At 63.4% G+C, this 19,433-nt stretch overlaps 1 protein-coding gene across 2 annotated transcripts; it reads left to right on the forward strand.

Moving 5' to 3' along the window:
• The first annotated feature begins 397 nt into the window (after positions 1-397).
• On the forward strand, positions 398-17,407 carry OLFM2 (olfactomedin 2). Of its 2 annotated transcripts, none has more exons than XM_090059193.1 (6): positions 398-673; positions 8,606-8,755; positions 10,785-10,940; positions 12,620-12,839; positions 14,030-14,136; positions 16,491-17,407. In XM_090059193.1, exons 1-6 carry the CDS (start codon positions 617-619, stop codon positions 17,166-17,168), a joined length of 1,368 nt encoding a protein of 455 aa, XP_089915319.1. In that variant the 5' UTR covers positions 398-616; the 3' UTR covers positions 17,169-17,407. The 2 variants fall into 2 exon arrangements, with proteins under 2 accessions (XP_089915319.1, XP_089915321.1); XM_090059195.1 differs by lacking the exon at positions 398-673 and adding an exon at positions 4,712-5,057.
• Positions 17,408-19,433: the final 2,026 nt, after the last annotated feature.

The raw sequence follows: 19,433 nt of genomic DNA on the forward strand, positions 1-19,433 counted from the left end.
GCATCCAGCGCTGGGGGCAGCGATGCGGGGCACGGCGGGCCCGACATGCCCCCCCATCCCGCTTGCCCCCCGGTGGCGCTTGACTGGCAGGTGCCGGGCGGGGGCGGGGGCGCGGCTGCAATTACCGCTAATTGCCTGCGCTCCGGGAGCGCCCCCGCCCGGCACGTGGAACTTCGGCGGGGGGGCAGATGCCCCAGGCAGCCCCGGGCACAGGAGGATCGGGGTCGGGGTCCCAGGCGGCAGCGGCTCGGACCCCACCGGGCACGTCCGGCCGCAGGGGAGTCCCCCACTGGGATCCAGAGATCTCCGCGGGGGAGGCGGGAAACGCAGGTCCAGGGCGCCCCCCGGGGACCCCGGCGTCCGGGGGCGGGGCTGTGGGCCGGGCCGCCCCCGCGCACGCTCGCTGCGCCCGGCCCGGCCCGGGCGGCCCAGCCCAGCCCAGCCCAGCCCTGCCCGGGCCGTGGGCGCAGAGCGGGTCCCGGGCGCCGCGAGCCCGGAGCCGCCGCCGCGGGGAGCCGCCGCCTGGGGCCGGGCCGGGCCGGGCCGGACCGCGGGGCGCTGGGGCCGCGGCGGCAAAGCAGCCCGGGCCGGGCGGGGCCGGGCTCCGCGCCGCAGGATGCGCCTCCTGCCCGGCCTCTTCCTGCTGCTCGCGGCCGCGTCCCGAGCCGCCCAGGTGAGCGGGGCCCCAGGCCACGGGGGTGGCTCCTGCCCACGTGCCCGCTCCGGGCTGCGCAGGGCCCGGGTCGGCTGGGCCCAGCGAGGGGCAGCGCCTGCGCCCGGGCGGGTCCCTGGCGCTGGGCTCTGGCTGGGGAGCGGGGGACAGGGGCTGCGCCGGCTGTCGAGAGCGGTGGGGAGGCTGCTTGGCCCCAGGGCTGGGGAGCCAGGACACCTGGGTTTCGTCCCCCGCTCGGGGTAGCTGTGGTCCAGAGTGGTTAGAGCAAGGGCGGCTGGGGTCCTGCCCTCGCCCTCCCGGGGCACTGAGGGTGCAGGCCGCCCGCCTGACCGGTCCTGCCCATGAGGCCTGGGCACTTCTACAGGGGAGAGGTCCCAGCTGGCCTGGGGCAGTCGGTGCTGCTGCCCCGCAGGGCCTGGCCCCTGGGCTTCTGTCTGGCAACCCCCAGATTCTGCAGCTGAGGTTGAGCTGCCCCTGCCCCATTGCTGGGCTGGGGGACAAGTGGATGCTGCTTGTTGCTGGGGCAGAGGAGCACAGAGCCACTGGGGCATCTCAGGACACAGGCTGGGCCATGCTTTGTACTCTCAGTGTGATGGGGGGCCTGGCTGTGCTCCTTGGTGCCCCTCAGTGCTGCAGGTCCTGCCAGGGCCCTCCTGAGCCCCATCTGCTGCCTGCTGTCCTGGTCACACTCAGAGCTTGCTGTGGGGCCCACATCTCCCAGCCTGGCCTCATGCAGCAATGGGTGCCAGGGCAAGGGGGAAGGGGCAAGGTCCTGCTGTGTTCTGCTGTGGCTCTGGGCAGCCGTGGGCCCTTCTGGCTGCCATGCTGCTCAGGTCTGGTGTGGCTGGGCCAGCCCAGTGGGGTGAGAACTGTGATGGGGTCATGGTTCAGAGCCCAGCAGTGCCCTGCAACCAGCTCTCCAGGCACCAGCCTTTGCCTTTCCCTGGCTACCCAGGGTCTCCACAGTGCAGCCCCTTGGGAGCAGGCTCCTGTGTGGGAGGGAGAGTGCAAGGGGCCCTGGCGGCTCCTTGGGATCCCTGGGCTGGGGGCCATGTTGGGGTGCAGCAGGAGGTGCAGGGGGAGCAGTAGGTGATGGAGGTGGCAGCAGGGCTTTGTCCAGCACCAAGCTCTACTGAAGGCTTCATCCTAGCCCAGCATTACTCACAATTAGCAGAGCAGCTTCCTATGAGGCAGCTCTGCCTGATGAATATGTATGAGGCGCTCCAGGAAGCGGGGGCTCCTGGAAGGCAACAGTGGCTGGTGTGTGGGTGCAAGGAGTGTACAGGTACAAGGCGTGTACAGGCTGGGTGTGATGGGCCAGTGTGCTGCCCTGGTGTTTTACAATGACCGGACATGGGGCAGTGCAGGGCTAGTTGTGGCCCTGGGGCTGGATGGTTAGGAGTCTGCTGTATCCCTGGCACCAGGGGCAGCATTCTGAGGCTGGACCTGGGTCCTGTCACCATGCAAAGCTCCCAGGCTCTGGGGCCAGCTGGGCTGGAGCAAGTTCAGGGCCCCAGGGGCAGCCTGCTCCCCTTCCAACTCCCATTGGGTCCATGGCAGGGAAAGGTGATGGCACCCGAGTCCCTGGCTGGAAGGAGGGCTGGCTAAGTAGGTGCAGCCTGCAACACGTGTGTATCAGGGCAAGGAGCACTAGTTTCAGCTCTCTTGGCTGTGCAAGATGGTCTGCGTGGCATGCAGGATGCCCCAGGGTCACGCAGGATGTCTCCTGGACTTTGGCCCAGGCCCTTCTCCTTCCCTCTCTAGGGCCAGGCCTGGCTCTCAGGGCTGTGCACACAAGCTTGTGTGGTGCTGTGTCTGCCTGGGTGAATGTGCTTGGTGTGCATGGTGGTTGCATGCACTGGCATGTGTGTGCCATGTGAGCATGCATACACCTGCTCTCTCATGATTTCTCACGATGCTCTGTTCCTCTGCTTCTGTCAGCCTGATGAGTCTTGGGGGTAGGATAAGGTGATCTATGGTCTGCACAAATGTGTTGCCCACCTGTGCTGCGACCCTGTGGAGCTGCTGTTCTCAGCAAAGATGAAGGGCCTGGTCTGGGGCCAGCTCCCTGCTCTGACTTGGAGCCCTGGAACCTGGAACAGGGGTGAGGCTAGCATGGTCTGGAGTCACTGTGCAGCTCCCAGGAGACAGGCCTGGGTGCAGAGAACTCGGAGGCCCCAGGGTAGCTGCAGTATCAGCCCAGGGGCCCATCTGCCCTGGTATCAGGCCTCCAGCCAGGCAGCTGAAGCTACTTCAGAGCAGGGGCCCCAAGGCCTGCAGAAGCAGCCCTGGGCTTAGGGCAGGACAGGGCACAGAGTGTTGTGTGCTGCCATGGGGACATTTCTGCTGCCCCAGGTCACATGTGTGCATGCATGTATGCAGCAAATGCATATTTGCCTGCGTGTGCATGCCTGACCAGGCCCTTCCCACACCGCCAGGCCTCCTGGCGCTCTCAGGGAGCCACTGCCACTTTTCTGGCTCTGGTTATGATGGAGTCTCATTCCCTAGCACCAACCAAGTGCCAGAAAAGGAGCCCAAATTAAGAGCAATTTGTATGCAGTGATTACACTGGGAATCTGGCTGGAATAAAGAGTGGCAGGGATGTGGAAGGCGGGCAGGGCGGGGGGGCTGTGGGAATGGGCCTTGCTGGGAGCTCTGGGCTGGACATGGGAGGGTCCAGTCTCCAGCTGTCACCTTGTCATGTGCACACAGCCATGTGCCTCCCAGTTCTGTGTGACATACCTGTGCTGCCTGCAAATTCTGCCTGGGCATGTGTGTCCAGTCTGTGTACCTGCGGCCTGTGCTGCTTGCAGATTGTGCCCATGTGTGCATGCAACATATGTGGCACATACCCTTCCTGCCCGGGTGCCATGCTCATGGCCTGTGCACATGCGCCATACGTGACACATGCCTTCCTTTGCCAGGACACTGTGCTTATATCCTGTGTGTATGCGCATATGTAGCACATGCCTTTCCAGCTGAACACTGTGCTCATGGCCTGTGCTGCTTGTAGATTGTGCCCGTTTGTGCCCATGTCATACATGGCACACGCCTTCCTGGCCAGGCGCTGTGCGCACAGCCCGTGTATATGCATCATACGTGGTACATGCCGTCCCTGGCCAGGGCGCTGGGTTCCGCCGCTAGTGGGGTGTGGGGGAAGGTCTAGACTCGTGAGGCGCTAGTTCGCGCCCGGGGCAGGCCGGGCTCCGCGAGTCCTCGGCCCCTGCCCCGGGGCTCTGCCTCTCCCCGGGTGGCAGAATCCGCGCGTGGGGCCTGCAGTGCCCACTCGTGCCCACAAGGTGGCGCTGCAGGACCGCAGCTCCGCGCCCCGCGTGTTGGGGCGCCGCTGGGGGGAGGCGCTGCCCTGGGGCGTCCGGGCTCGGTCTGGGGGGGCGGGGCCCTGCGCCGGCTGCGGGGCCCTGCGGGGTCGGGCCGGCGGGGGCCCCGCGCGCCGCGGCCGGAGCTCTCCAGGGTGCTGGCCCCGCGCCGCCCCGACTCCCGGGCGCTCCCGGGCGGCCGAAGGGGCTGCCCCACGCGGCCACCAGGGAGCGCCGCCCCCGCCCCCAGCGGCCGGGGAGAGGTGTGATCTCGGGGCTTTATCCCCACCCCATCCCACCCCTGGCCGGTGTCCCGGGGGCTCGCCGGGCACGGCCCGTGCCGCCTTCTGGGGCTGTCGGGAGTGAGGGGCGCCGCTCGGTCGGGGGGGCGGGGGGCTGCGGGTCGGGAGTGAGGGGCGCCGCTCGGTCGGGGGGGCGGGGGGCTGCGGGTCGGGAGTGAGGGGCGCCGCTCGGTCGGGGGGGCTGGGGGCTGCGGGTCGGGAGTGAGGGGCGCCGCTCGGTCGGGGGGGCGGGGGGCTGCGGGTCGGGAGTGAGGGGCGCCGCTCGGTCGGGGGGGCGGGGGGCTGCGGGTCGGGAGTGAGGGGCGCCGCTCGGTCGGGGGGGCGGGGGGCTGCGGGTCGGGAGTGAGGGGGGCGCCGCTCGGTCGGGGGGGCTGGGGGCTGGGGGCTGCGGGTCGGGAGTGAGGGGCGCTGCCGCTGCGGGGCTCCCGGGGCCGCGTCCGCCGGCTCCGCCCCCGCCCCCGCCGCCCCTCCCCGCGGCGCCGGGCCTGGCCCCCGGCCGGGAGCGACGTCACGGCGGAGCCGGCGCTTATAAGGGCGGGCGCGGAGCGGCGGCTCCTCTCGCTCGGCTCCTGCGGCGGGGCCGGGCCGGGCCGGGCCGGGGCGGGCGGGGGATGCGGCGGGGGCGCCATGTCGGTGCCGCTGCTGAAGATCGGCGCCGTGCTCAGCACCATGGCCATGGTCACCAACTGGATGTCGCAGACGCTGCCCGCGCTCGTGGGGCTCAACGGCACCGCGGTCTCCCGCGCCGGCACCTCCGAGCGGATCGTGAGTCCCGCGCCGGGGGGGGCGGCCCAGCCGGGGATGCCGCAGCCCGGGCAGAGCCCGCCCCGCCCGCAGCCTGGCGCTCCCGGCAGGGCCAGCTCTGGGCGGGGGCACAATGCGGCCCCCCCAGGACGCCTGGTTCTCAGTGGCGGGCAGAGCAGGGAGGGAATCCCGGCGTCCTGCCCCCAGCCGGGCGGGGAGGGGGCACCGGGAGCACCACCACCGCCAGGAGGGGCACAGACCCCCCCCCCCCGCTCCTGCTCGTGTTGGCTTGGGCAGTGTGGGTGGCGGGCGCCCGGTGCCTGCTTGCTGGCCCCTCGCCCTGTGGCCAGCAGGTGCCTGCCCGGGGTCTTCCTACCAAGCTCGCTGCCACCTGGTCTCTAGGGGCTGAGCCTGGGGCCAGTGCACTGCATGGGGGGAGCCCGGACTCCTGGGTTCCGGCTCCCGGGGCTGCTGGCGGTTTAGTCTGAGGTGCTGGGCCCAAGACAGTGTCCATGGGGGATGCGAGCTCCTGTTGGGGGGATTCCCCAGCTCTCGGATTAGGCAGGAAGGAGGTAGGGGTTGAGCTGACCTGGCCAAGGGGGTCCCCATGTGCCTGAGCCCTGCCTGAGCACGGAGGCTCCAGCAAGGGGAAGAACTCGAGCATCTGGGCTCACACCTTGCCCTAGCTGCCGGGCTCAATTCTCCCCCTAGGCTGGGGCTCTTCCTGCTGGACTGCAGTCTGGTAGCTCCGGTGGCCTGATTGCTCCTACTCACAGCCTCTCCCCACCTGGCCCTGGGGTGCGTATCCCACTTCACCCCAGCCATAAGCTCAATGGGCACTTTGACCTGTGCCCCCAAAACCCTTCTCAGACCCCAGCAGAACCTCCAACATGGGGCATTTCACTGCATCATTGTGGGGCTATTGCCCCTCCAGCAGGACTTGCAGCCTGAGGGATGCCCAGGGGCAGCAGGACCAGCATGGGGCGCAGGGGCAGGGCTGGGGCTGAGTCCAGCACCTAGGGAAGTCCCTGGTCAGAGCCAGGGACCAGGATTCCCTGTCCAGCTTGGCACTGCCCAGCTCAGTGCTGTGACCTCCCCAAGCCCTGCTTCACCTCGGGCAGGGCCTTGCCTCTGCTGTGAGCCCAGGCCATTCACAGCCCCATGGGTGAAGCCGGGAGGCTGGGTCCTGCCCTGGCTCTGGCAGGGGATGGGTTCTGGTGCATAGAGCAGGGAACCAAGATGCCTGGGTCCTGCATCCACCCTTGTGCCACCCTGCAGCCACACCAGCAGCCAGCGTAGGCCATACTGTGTTCTCCCACTGCCTACGCATGTGCAGGCCCTGGGGATGCTGCTTCCCTGAGTGAGTACATGACAGGGCCCATGGGCCAGGAGGATCCCTGGCTGCTTGTGTGAGTGGGTGGCAGCCTTCCTTAGGATGTCCCAGCTCAGTTATCATGGGGCTGGTATAACCTCTCAGCCGGGGCATGAAGTGGGCTGCCCATGCAGCAGCCCCCAGCTCAGACACTTGCCGTCTCTGCATGGCATCAGGCACTGCAAAACCCCCCGCAAGGGCTGGGCAGGATGGGAGAGCTCTCCCCAGTCTCTGGTGGAGCCCAGTCCTGCCAGGGGGAGCGGGGAATGAGGGCACCAAGCAGGAGTAGCAGCATCTGTGGGAGACCATCCGTGGGAGACCCTCTCTGCTGGGAAGGGGGAGGCAATCCCAGCCGGCTGTGGTCCAGGGGCCAGGCCTGTCCCCATCTGTTGGCAGGAGCCATGGCTGAGGAAGCAGCCAGATGCAATGGGAAGCCCCAGGGAAAGCAGCTATAAATAGAAGGGGAGGGGGGGCACAGTGAGGCCCCTTTTGCTCTCTGGGCTTAATCTCCACCTGCTTTCTGCCTCTTCCTTGGCCTTGCGCCGGCTCTTGCAGAGGATCAGCAGCTCACTCTGTGTTCAGGAGCCAGAAAGGCATCTCCCCAGCCATACACGCTGTATTTTGTCACAAGCAACATGCGCTTCCCCCTAGACACAGCTTCTGGGAAAGGTGGGGGGGTGAGACTTGCATACAAGGAAATATGGTACAAGCAGGATCTGCCCCTTAAGCTTGGACAGGGCAAAAGCCAAGGTAGAGTCTGCTGGGAGGTCTCCAGGGAGAGGATGATGAGCTGGGCTCTGCTTCCTGCTGCTGCTGCTCAGAAACTTGCTGCAAAGATGGGTCTTTCCCCCCTTCATTTGCCTTTCCCAAGTGAGGCACATGGCTCTTCCCATGGGGTGAGAGAAATACAGTAGGAACTCTGTGGCTTCCAGCCCTGTGAGGCCTCATTCATGCTCTTAGAGCATGGCCCTGCTGCTTCAGGTGCTGCATAAGCAGGCACAGCCCCTGGGAGCAGGTGGCCTGGTCCCCAGCACATCCCGAGAAGGTGGCAGAAGGGCTACAACAGGCACAGGGGAGAAGGGAGTTGAGGGCAGCATCTGCAGAGCTCAGGAGGAGGCTAGAAGCTGGAAGCCCTGGGAGGAGGGTGCTGGGTCAATGCAGTTTCTGCCAGGCAAGGTGGCGGCCATAAATGACACTTGGGGAACTCAAGGTGATGCCTGGTGGGGAAGCCCTCTTGGGGGCGGGGGACACAGTGGGCTGTGGTGGTGAGGTTGAAAGCAGGGCAGCACCTGGGGTTCCCCAAGAGCTGCCTGTGGCTGCAGCCTGGCTTCCTCAGAGCTAGTCATCACCTCCTCACCCTTTCCCACCCAGGCCTGTCCCTGTCTCGAGGCCTGCCTTTCTCTCCGCCATTTCCCCCCCTCCCCCCCGATCAGGGCCCCTGTGGGCAAATGTAGGTGCTTCTGTGTAAGAGCTCCTGGGTGCTGGGTGGGTGGGGCTGGAAGCAGCTGAGCAGCTGACTTCACCAGGTGGAGTGAGTAGGCAACGCCCCCATGCCCTAGTACCCTGGGGCCTCCTGAGCTACCCAGTGCTGGTGATAAACTGCAGCCAGGTGCGGATCATAGCGGGTGGAGTTTAACTCCATCCTGGCTCCCAAGGTACCTGGGCACCAAAGGGATAAAAGCTCTACTGCTGGTATTGCCTATGTGGGGAACTTCCTCTTGCCACCACTATCCTAGAACTGGGCCTGTGGGCGCAGTGTTTGCCTCAGGCCTGGCTGGCAGAGACAGGCAGGGGGGCAGAAATCTTGCCTGTGCCAATCACGGAGTGGGGCTGGGTTTTGCAGAGGCAACCAGTGCCCTTCTCCCTGCTCTCCCTTCTGCAGCGAGGCTCTGCTGTTTGCCCACCAGCCACTAAATATTTCTCCAGCTCTTGCGCTTGCTGCTGCCCTGTGGGTACCTGGCAGGTGGGTGGGAGGGTGCCAGTCAGGACACATGGCATGTGTCTCTCGGGTTCCAACTGTGGGCACTGGCAGGGCTGCCTGCAGGGGCGGCAAGGTGATACCTGGATTCCCTGATGCACCTGCAGTGCTGCAGCTCTTCCCAAGGGCTGCTGGAGCCAGAGCCAGGCCCTGGTGTGCTGTCCCTGCCCCTAACCATGTTTCTCTTGCCTCCCCCCCGCTCCCCCCCTGTCCCCACAGACACTGTTCCAGAGCCCTGATGAGGGCTGGCAGGTTTACACCTCAGCACAGGCCCCCGATGGCAAATGCCTGTGCACGGCTGTCATCCCAGTGCAGGGCACCTGCTCCCGAGACCTGCGCAGCCGCCAGCTCCGGCAGCTCATGGAGAAGGTAAGAGCCCTGGCCCCGCATGTGTGTCCAGGGCTTGGCCTCCACTCTGGACCAGCAGCAGTAGCTGTGGCATCCCTGGCCCTGAAAACCCGCTGGCTCAGCCTGGCCCCCCCCAGGTGGCTCCTTGCTGTCAGAACTGCCTCCTTGGCTGCCTGGAAGAGGCCAGGAGGGAGTCCCCCTCTCTCCCCTTCCCAGTGACATGCAGGTAGGGTCTTTTTAGTACTTAATGGAGCATCTAAGGGGCCAGGCACTGTGAATCCACCTGTGTAGTTATTAGTCTCATCAAACTATCTGAGCAGGGATGTCCCCTCTCACTGGCTGCGACCCTGCAAATCCAGTGTGTGGGAGGTGAGGACAGGCAGGACCACCAAGCACAAGTCCATGAGGGCAGCTGGCAGGGAGCTCCAGGTCTGGCCAGGTGGTGACTGATGTGGGTAGCTGCAGACCCTGGTGCTGTGGGAACTGGAACTGCTGTGGCACTCAGTGCGGTGATTTCCCTTGGCCTTTGGCTGCTCTGGGCAGTGGTGGTTACAGCTGTCCTCACTCCACCAGGAGCCAGGTTCACCTCTAGCAACAGCCCTCCAGCCCCAGCTGGGCTCAGTCCTACTGAACCGCTCAGTCATTCTCATATAGGCAGCAGAGGAGGTGGCTTGTCTGCTGCTGCAGGAGGACAAATGGTGGTGTAGAGGTACAGGCAGCCAGGGAGCACAGCGGAGTGGAGGAGGGGGCGCAGGGCGGCAGCAGAACCAGCCATGGGGCAGATGGAGCTGCTGCTGCCTCTCCACTGCTGGTAGGGGGAACCACTGTTGCCTTTCCCCTGCTCTGGAATTGCTGCCTGAGAGAAACAACTGCATTTTTATTGCCAGTGTTTGCAAAGCACCCTGTCAAAGGCTGTGTAGCAGGGCATGGATAGGGCTCAGATTCGGGGCTTTCCTTGCTGCCCAAATCAGCCCACTCCCCCAAACATACCTCTACCCTGCTGCTGTGTGAGCAGAGTCAGAGAGAGCTAGTTCTCAGAGGTCAGGGAAGCCTCTGGTGCCCTAATGTCCTCCCTCTCCTGTAAGGACATGCATATGCCATGTGACATACATGTCCAGAAGGGAATGGCCTTGTTGTATTGAACACTGCCCAGGTGTGTGCAAGAGGCAGCCCCTGCCTCAGGGAGCAGCAGGGTGGAGAAAGCAGGCAGGGAAATAGCAAGCGAGTGCCAGGAGAGCAGGGGGTAGGGACAGGTCTGCCCCAGACCCAGCTGCCTGCTACCATCCTCCGCTTGGCCTCTGCAGTGGCCGGGCCGGGCTGGGCCCAACTCACCACCAGGTAAACCTCGATTAGCCAAGCCTCCCCAGCCTCCAGCCAGCCAGGAGGGACAGCCACGGTGCCCAGAGCATCTAGGTGTCAGCAGCTGTGCATGGTCCCACTCCTTTCTCTGTTGTTGCCCGATCACAGAGCTCCATGAAGCCAGGGAGGGCAGCAGATGCAGCCATGAGACATAGTCACTGCTTTCCCAGACCAAGAAGGGGCTTCCAGCCTGGCATCTGCTCTGCTCCATCCTTCTTTCCTTAAGGACATTTATTAAAGTGGGAGCAGTGGGGACAGAAGCAGGACTCATGGAGTTGGATTCAGGGAGATCTGGATGGAGAAGCTGCCGGTGACCTTCCTGGGGAGGCAGAGGTGGGGAGCAAGGCACTAATGAGGCAGCTCTGGAGCTAGCTCATTAAATCAGAGCTCTGTCATATTCCAAGGCCTGCTAATAGCACTGGGGCGTGGGCGGCTTGGCCTCCCCCCACCTCCCCCTGCTCCCTTTGCCAGGCAGAGTCCGTGCAGCGGGTTGCTGCCAGGCTGGTCCTGTATGCCGAGTGCTGCTGAGCTTGGGCTTGTGTGGCCCTGGGTGGGGACAAGCTGTGCTAGGAACAATAGGGCTGGGGCTGGGAGATGGGAGCAGAGTGGGGGCCAAGTTGGCACCAGCCTTCAGGGAGAGTGGGGTGGTGCTGGACTCTACTCTCACTTCTGGGCTCTGCCTTTACCCCAGGTGCAGAACATCTCCCAGTCCATGGAGGTGCTGGACCTGCGGACCTACCGTGACCTGCAGTACGTGCGCAACACAGAGTCGCTCATGAAGGGGCTGGACTCCCGGCTGAAGGTGGCCACTGAGAGCCAGAAGAGCCTCAATGCAAAGAGCTTCCAGGTAGCTCTGGGAGCTTGCCCCAAGCTGCCCCCTCCCTGGTGCCCAGGGGCTCACAGTGGCCAGTACCTGGATGCTCGGCACCACTGCCCTCGGGCCAGCAGGGCTTGGTGTAAACTCTGGGGTGCCAGGAGCAGCTGCGGTACAGCCCTGGTGTCTGGCAAGGGCCCAGAGTCCCCAGCAGCTGTGAACATCCTGGTCAGCAGCAGGGACCAGTGTTGCCCTGTGCTGGGCACAGCACAGACACAGAGCAGAGTAGCAGTCCCTGCCTCAAAGCTGTCCCAGTCTCAACGGCTTTTCAGAGACTTGTTGCTTTCATGGTGCAAAGCCCCAGCCCAGGGTGAAAGTCACTGGCCCCAGTCTGGTCCCCCTCATTCCCTCTGCCTCTCCATGAGACCGGGGCTGTGCCAGCTCTGACCCCACTAGGGCACCAGGGATGCAAAAGCTGCTAAGCTGGCACAGCACTGCCCACCTGGACCAAGGGCTGAGAGGGCGCAGTGAAAAGGCAGCCAGGGATCCTGGCCCTGCTCTTCACACCCTTCCAGACCCTTGGCCTGGCTTGGGGATCCTGTGGCCAGCAGCAAAGGGCTGTGACCCACCCAGGTGCTGCCTGACAGGTGACAGCTGCTAACTGTGGTGATTGACACCCCTTGTGCGGGACCCTTCAGACCCCCCCCCCTTTCTCCCCTAGCCCTGAGCGTGGAGTCCAGTTTGCCCCCAAACCCACATTCTCTGATGGATGAAGCTCTCCAGAGCTGCCTGTCTGGAGTGCTGAAACAAGGCCAAAGGGAGTGGGGTGGGGGCAGGGGGAGCCAGAGTGGGAGCAGGGCCATGTCGCTGACAGCTGCAGAGACGAGGCATTGATTAAATGTCCGAGCTGTAGCGAACGCCGTGGCTGGTTTAATCACAGCGGCAGGTGCCTCGCCCCAGAGATGGGAATGCAATCCCATCGAGCGCAGGAGTTATGGCCCAAGGATGCCTGCTGGGAAATTGCAGAGAGAGAGAGCAGGTGAGGGAGGGGGCTGGGAGTCATGCTGGGGATGGCTCTGGCTCCATGGCTGTAACTGCCTTCTGTGCTGGGTGAACCAGGGAGGAGGAGCAGGAGCAGGATAGGTGCTCAGGGTCATGGCAATTGCTCCATGTGAGCACTGCCGAGAGCTGGCGCCTGCCCCCAGCCCAGCCTGGCCCCACAGGCTCCTGGCATCCCTGCCCTCTGCAAGGCCTGAGTTCTCACTCCCCTGAGGCAGCCATCATAAAAGGTGCAGCAGCAATTACCAGCCAGCTTTGAAGAGCCTGGTGGGAGGCCTTCCATGCCACAAGCCCTCCCTGGGATGGAGCTCCAGCCTTTGAAGCTGAGGCTGTGGCAAGAGGTGCAGTAAAGGGCATGGGGATAACAGGCAGCCAGGATCCAGCTGGACTGGGACAGGGGCTGCTTCATGTGGTGTCTGTGCAGCAGGCTGCTTGGTGGGGTTGGGCATGGGTCCCAGCTGCGGACTGAGCTGTGGCTGTGTAGAGCTTCCAGGCTTGGATGCTGCCTGAACAGAGGCAGCCAACGGAAGGGAGGGGGCAATACTAGCTTGTAGATACCAGTGTGCACACCCTCCCAGATGCCTGAGGGTGGGAAGGGGAACACAGGCTGGAGCCAGGCAGTGATGCTGTGCCTCTTCCCTCTGTGCTGGCAGGAGCTGAAGGACAAGATGACGGAGCTGCTGCCACTGATCCCGGTGCTGGATCAGTACAAGGCAGACACACGCACCATTGTGCAGCTGAAAGAGGAGGTGCGGAACCTGTCAGGCAGCCTGCTGGCCATCCAGGAGGAGATGGGTGCCTATGACTACGAGGAGCTGCAGCAGCGCGTGCTGGTGCTGGAGGCCCGGCTGCATGCCTGTATGCAGAAGCTGGGTATGTGCCCTCTTCCTCCCCTGTGCATGTGACTCTGCCTACCTGAGTCTGCCCCTGTCTGCCAGCCCCTGCCGTACCCCAGGCCTGGCTCATGCATGTTCTGGTGCATCCTGAGCCCTGTGTGCGCCCATTTCATGTGCCTAGGGGTCTTCCCAGTGACTCAGGTCCCTGCAGTGGTGGTGTTAATTTCACTGTTGCTGCCACCAGGTATTTGGGAGGGGCTGGGGGCCAGGACTTCTGGATTCTGTCCCCAGCTGCAGTGCTCCCTGCAGGAACCAAGCCAGGGCAACTTGTGACCCGGTAAAATAGGTCTGGGCAACCTCAGGCTGGCACCTGCTTACAACAAATTGCGAGTCGGTTGATGGGCAGTGACTGCAGTGCCCCCTCCTTTGAGCTTACTTTAGCCATCTCCTGTGTGGGAGCTCTGTGAGCTCCACCCCCTGTCCCCCAAACTGCAGATGGTGTTCTGTTGCCTGCCCGGGGAAGCTGCCATGCTCTGCCCCCCTGCAGCTCTACCTCCCTGCTCCCGGCCTGGTGCAGCCGCTTCTGTTCCTAGGCACAATGATGGTGGAATCAGCGCTGTGCCATGAAAGGAAAGGAAACTGGCGGCTGCCTGGTGCCAGCTTCAATTAGCCCCAGAATGAGTGATCTCCATCTTGGCGGTGCCTGGTCCTTTAGCATAGAGCCGGCAAAGCTGGGCAGGGCTGGGCCAGCAGCTGAGAACAGTCTGAACTCCAGGGGGCACTGGGGAAAGGGATGAATGTGTCCCCCCACCACCCTCCCTCTTTGGAGCTCTCCTGGTTTGGGGGCTCTTGTAGCTCTGGCCTCCCAGTATCACATTTGGAAAAAGGAGCAAGCGCTCAGTGGGAACACAGGTACATGCATGTGAACCTGGCTTTGGCCACACATGCCTCCGTGTGGAACAGCCCCCACCCTACTGAGAGCAGGGTGGGGGCCCGTCAGCACCTGTTTGTGTGCTTTTCCAGATACCCATCACCCACTTCGCTCCTGGCCTGCTGCGGTGGGAGCTGATGACTACCCCTTGAGGGTGCTTGGGAGTGGCTGGAGCCTCTGCCTGGCTGTGGGGGCTCTGCAGGGTCCTGCTTCCATCATAGCCTTGAGGGAGGCATCCTTGCCATGACCAGCCTCTCTCCTCTGTTGTAACTGGTCTCTCTTCTCTCCTTACCCAGGCTGTGGGAAGCTCACGGGTGTCAGCAACCCCATCACTATTCGGGCCTCAGGGTCACGCTTTGGGTCCTGGATGACAGACACCATGGCTCCCAGTGCTGATAGCAGGGTGAGTGCTGCAGGTGTAAGCTGTGAGGGGCTCTGGGGGCCGCCTGGTCTTCACATCACCTCTAGGGTTACCCACTGAAGCTGCAGCCACACCCTTCCCCTGGCAATTTGGGGGTCTGGCCACAAAGTGGGCTCATTCCTGGGGTTGTGAGAGCTCAAAGCAGCCCCAGAAAGTCCAAATTTTGCAAAGCCCAGAACTGGCACCAGGCTCTTGCTCGTGCATCTCCTGACAGGGGCACCTTCTCCTCCCTGCCCCATAGAAAGCAGCTGCGACTGCTACCCAAGGCTGCTACCTGAGGCTTATCAGGTTGGGAGGCTGCTGAGGGGTTCTCGCTGGGACATCCCCCAGCTGCAAAATCCCCCATGCTGGGTCCCTCTGTCACAACATGGCTTTTCATTAGAAATTAGCCTGACACTGGTGTGTAGGGCACATGGTGGATAGAGAGAAAGAGAAACAAGTCTAATCCAACATGGAGAAACATCCATCAGGGGCTGGCACATCCATTGCCAATGTTCAGCCTCCTGTGTCTTAAGCTCGGCAGAGGCAGAGGGAGGCTGGGATTGCTGCAGTGGGGTCAAAGGACATGTGATAAATGCTAGCACACTGGCTGCCAGCAGCACCCTCCATGTATAGGTCTGAGTCTGGAGGGAGAAATCTGGGGCCAGAGCCACAGCTTCTCATGTTCTCCATTAGGTTTTGCATTTGACGTTTTCAGCAACTCCCACCCCTCCAACCCTGTGCAGCTGACAGGGCCCCAGTGACTGGTCACAGGTGGGCACTTCCTGACAAGGGAGTGCTCACTAGCAGATTGGGGGCCAGGTCTTCAGCCGGCCTAATTCCATTGGCTTTGGGATGACTTATATGCCAACTAAGAAGCCTCTGGGTTAGAAACAGCATTCTTTCAGAGGGGATGGGGAACTGAGGTTTGCTGCAGGCTGCCATGCCAGGGAGCATGGAAATAAAAGGTGTCCGGGGTGTTTCTCCATGAGCTGTGGGGCTGGGGTGTAGCTGTCCATGGTGCGTTGACTGGGGAGCCTTGTGGGCAATCTGGGGCCCTGTGGGGCAGGGGCTGCCCCTTCCCCTGTGTCTGCGCAGCGCTTGGCATAGGGGACCCCAATCCAGGCTCAGGCCTAGGCCCAGACCCCTTATCACCCTGGCACCCCAGGGGAATGCTTGCCCTGCATGGACAACTAGGAGCAGCGCAGGTGATTAGCAAGGGCAGGGGATGGATGGCGGCACCAGGCGTCACTTCCAATGGCACATCGTTATTTATGGCCTGGGCAACAGCAGGCACTAATGGATGGGCCGTCGCCCTTGGCACTGGGAGAAATTGGATTTTTTAAAGCCTTGAGAGGAAGGCAGGAGCCGTTGGCTCAGATGCCATCGGCCTTTCATTTATCACCAGGCTGAGCTAGAGCCCTGAATGCAGGGGAAGGAGGGGCTGTTACCCTGAACCAGTGACCCTCCCTCCTTCACCTTGCACCAGGAATTGGGCCCCCTCTGTGCCAGGGGACTCCTCCAGGTTTTCCCTGCTGCCAGCATCTGGAGGCTGCCTGAGAATCTCAGCCTGTGCCCTCTGGAGGGACCAGGCTGGGCTCTGGCAAGGATTGGAGCATTTGACTGAGCAGGGAAAAAGCCTCTTGGCTTTTCGGCCAGCGTCAGGAGTTTGCCTGGACTCTGCAGTGGCTGCTGATGCCTCTCCTCTGCAGTCACAGCTTTTGCCTCCACAGGGAGGCAGCTGCATGGTCTTCCCTGGCTGGGGCTGGGTCCTCTGTGCATCTCCCATCCCTCTCCCCCATAGGGCTGAACTCAGAAGCTCCTCCACAAAGCAGGCAGGGCCCCACGCACAGACTTTGCTGCAGGGCATGTGCTTGCCTGCTGCAGGGGGACTCAGCAACTTGAAGCCTGTGGAGGGAGGAACATGCACTCACTCCCTTTTCATTCTCCTTTGAAGCAATTAAGCCGGTGTGTTGGACTAGCTGACACTGAGCACTGGGGCTGCTGTTGGCTTTGAATCTGGAGCCCGAGGGATGCACTGTGCATTGACTCCAGCTCTTGAGTGGGGCTGGGATGCTGCAGCCCCAAGCAACAGCATGGCATGTGGAGGGGTCATCGCTGCCTGCAGCAGGTGGAGGATGCTGTTGGCACAGCTGGCCCCCAAGCCCTGCTCAGGGTGCAGCTCCCCGCACATACAACTAGAGCCCTCCTCCCCAGAGGCTTGCAAGGTCTCCATGGTGTCTCTGCCCTGGGCTGTCTCAGGGCCTAGGGAGGTCCCTGAGTGGGGCAGGCAGTGAGGGGGTTCTGCCTGCCTGCCCAAGATGCCTCTAACCTCTGTGTGGCTCTCGCCCACCCAGGTCTGGTACATGGATGGCTACTACAAGGGGCGACGCGTGCTTGAGTTCCGCACGCTGAACGACTTCGTGACGGGGCAGAACTTCGTGCAACACCTGCTGCCACATCCCTGGGCTGGGACAGGCCACGTGGTATTCAATGGCTCACTGTACTACAACAAGTACCAGAGCAACGTGGCAGTGAAGTACCACTTCCGCTCCCGCAGCGTCCTGGTGCAGCGCAGCCTCAGTGGTGCCGGCTACAACAACACCTTCCCCTACTCGTGGGGTGGCTTCTCTGACATCGACTTCATGGTGGATGAGAACGGGCTCTGGGCCGTCTACACCACCAACCAGAATGCCGGCAACATTGTGGTGAGCCGCGTGGACCCACACACGCTAGAGGTCCTGCGCAGCTGGGACACAGGCTACCCCAAGCGCAGTGCCGGCGAGGCCTTCATGATCTGTGGCACCCTCTATGTCACCAACTCCCACCTGGCTGGTGCCAAGATCTATTTTGCCTACTACACGAACACTTCCAGCTATGAGTACACGGACATCCCCTTCCACAACCAGTACTCCCACATCTCCATGCTGGACTACAACCCACGGGAGCGGGTGCTGTACACCTGGAACAACGGCCACCAGGTCCTGTACAATGTCACCCTCTTCCACGTCATAAAGACTTCAGGCGAGCTCTGAACGCCCCCCACTCCCTATCGCAATCGGTTTTTTTTACACGCCGGCCTCAGCCCCCCTTTCAACAGTGTGGGGCTCTGAGGCTCCTCGTCCCTTTCTTCCTGTGGTGAATGGCGCATGGATCTCTGCTGCTGCTGCTGCTGCTTCGTCCGAGCTGACTACGGTTCGTTCTCTTTTCGGTTTCATTTTGGTTCGGTGGCAAATAAACACAGACTGAGCGGTCTCTGGGGCGTGTGGTGGAACACAGGCTTCTTTCACGTGGTTCTTAGCGTGTTGCTCTTGGCTTGTGTGTGAGATGGGGCAGGGGTGGGGAGGGGGGTGATTCTTCATGCGTGGGGTGACATTTCCTGCCTGGGAGGTCAGAAATCCAGGAGATGCACCAGTGCAAAGCCTGAGAAGGGGGGCACTCGGCTGCTCCCCGCTGCTGTCCTGCTCAGGATGAATGCGACATGGCTGAGAGCACAGACACCAAGAAGGGGGGGACCTTCCTATCATCACTGTGTTTGGCTACAGTCATGGGCGGTGCCTAAATCCACTCCAGGCAGTCTCCAGCGTTCTGCATCCCTGGAGCAAAGGCAAGTGGTGGGTGAGACTCACGGTCGTGTTTGGAAACAACCTGGCTATTAAACACCCGCCAGTGACCTGGAGCCTCAGCTGCGTCTGTGTTGTTCTAATAGCAAGGCTGAAGGTGTTCATTGTGGCACTAGGTGCTGCACGGGGTAGTATAGGTGTGAAACCTGGTGTGTGTAGTGTGTTCACCCAGCACCAGGTGTCCTTCCTAGGACTTGGGGCCCCTAGGTGCTGCCAGTGTCCTTGGCCCCATGTCTCCCTCTGACCCCGGTGGCACAGCTCTTGTCCCCAGGGGGCAGCATGGAAGAGGGATTGGGGCAGCACTGGGGTCAGCTTTGTGGATGCTGGGTGTTCAGAACAGCATGGGGGGGTGCAGAGAGCAGGGGGGCTTCTGGGCGGAGAAAGGGGCTGGGGCTGGGGCCTCCAGCATTGGATCTTGACTGTGGTGTCTGTTCTCTATCCCTCTGTGCCTCGAGCCCTGGATCAAAGTATAAGACCCCCTACCTCGCTGTGGGCACAGCCCTGCTCCAGGAAAAGGGCTCTGCTCATTTCAGGGACAGCAGCTGACACTCAGCTGAAGCTGGGGCCTGCCCCCCCTATGTGCACAGGGGGCACTGACCCCCCCACAAGGAGGTGGGGCTGAGGGGAGCTGTGCAGAGAGGCAGCTGTGCCCTTTGGATGCCCCCGGGCGTAGTGAGGAGGGGGCGTCCGAGCTGCTGCCTGCCAGGGTGTCACTCCCGCCTTCCCATCTCAATTAGCTCCCGGAGCCTGCTCCTGCCTCCCCGAGCAATTACGCTCCGTTAATTTATTTGCAGCCATTTAACGGAATCTTCTCGCTTCGGCTTCATTTAATGGGGACGTGCGGCGTCACCAAGAGCCAGCTCGGCGCGGGGCCGGGGGCCGCTCGCGGGGGGCTCCTGCCCGCGCTCCCCGCTGAACCCGGCGGCGGCGGGAGCCAGGCGGGGAATAATTCAAGGCGAAGGTGAAGCCACGAGCGCGGCAGCAGCGGCCGGGAGCGGTCCTGGCCCGGGGGCCACGGGGAGACGCCGGCCGAGGCTGCGGGGGTGGGTGCCGCCCGGTCGATGGAGCCGGGGGAGGCGCGGGGGGCTTCCCCGGGGGCTGGTGGCCGGAGCCCGGCCAGGCCCCCCTCCCCCGCTTGCCCTTGCTGCCCCCTCCCCCCCGCCCTGCCCCGGTGCAGCTGGTGCCGAAGCTGCGCTCGAGGGGGCCGGGACAGCCAGATCCCCTCCCCCCCCCGCCCCGCCGGGCTGCCGGGCGAGCTGGACGCGGTGTCCGGAGTGCGGGGCCGCCCACGAGCTCGGGGACCCGCTGCTGAACCGGAGCCGGGCGCGGGCCCACGAGGGCAGCACGCGTGGGCGCGGGGGGGGTGTTGCTTCTGGCCCCGGGAGCCCGCACACGCACAGCCCTGCACACCCCGCACACGCCTCCGGTCACTACCGCAGTTTCACTTGTTTAACGCGCGCACAGACCCCCCCCCCCCCGCACCCGCACATTTGTGCACACGCGCACCCCATGCAGCCGAGGTGTGGGTGCGCGGACCGCCCCCCCCAGCTCCGCAGCCCGGTGCCGGCAGCAGCAGGCCCAGTTTGGGGGGAACCCGGCGTCACCATGGCAACAACGCATCCCGGCGGCCGCGCGTCTCCCCCCCGCAACCCACCGGGGTCACCTCCCCGGTTCAAT

Source organism: Crocodylus siamensis, chromosome 8 (assembly GCF_052110815.1).
Source record: "Crocodylus siamensis isolate JL-2025a chromosome 8, ASM5211081v1, whole genome shotgun sequence".
NCBI classification, from domain to species: domain Eukaryota; kingdom Metazoa; phylum Chordata; order Crocodylia; family Crocodylidae; genus Crocodylus; species Crocodylus siamensis.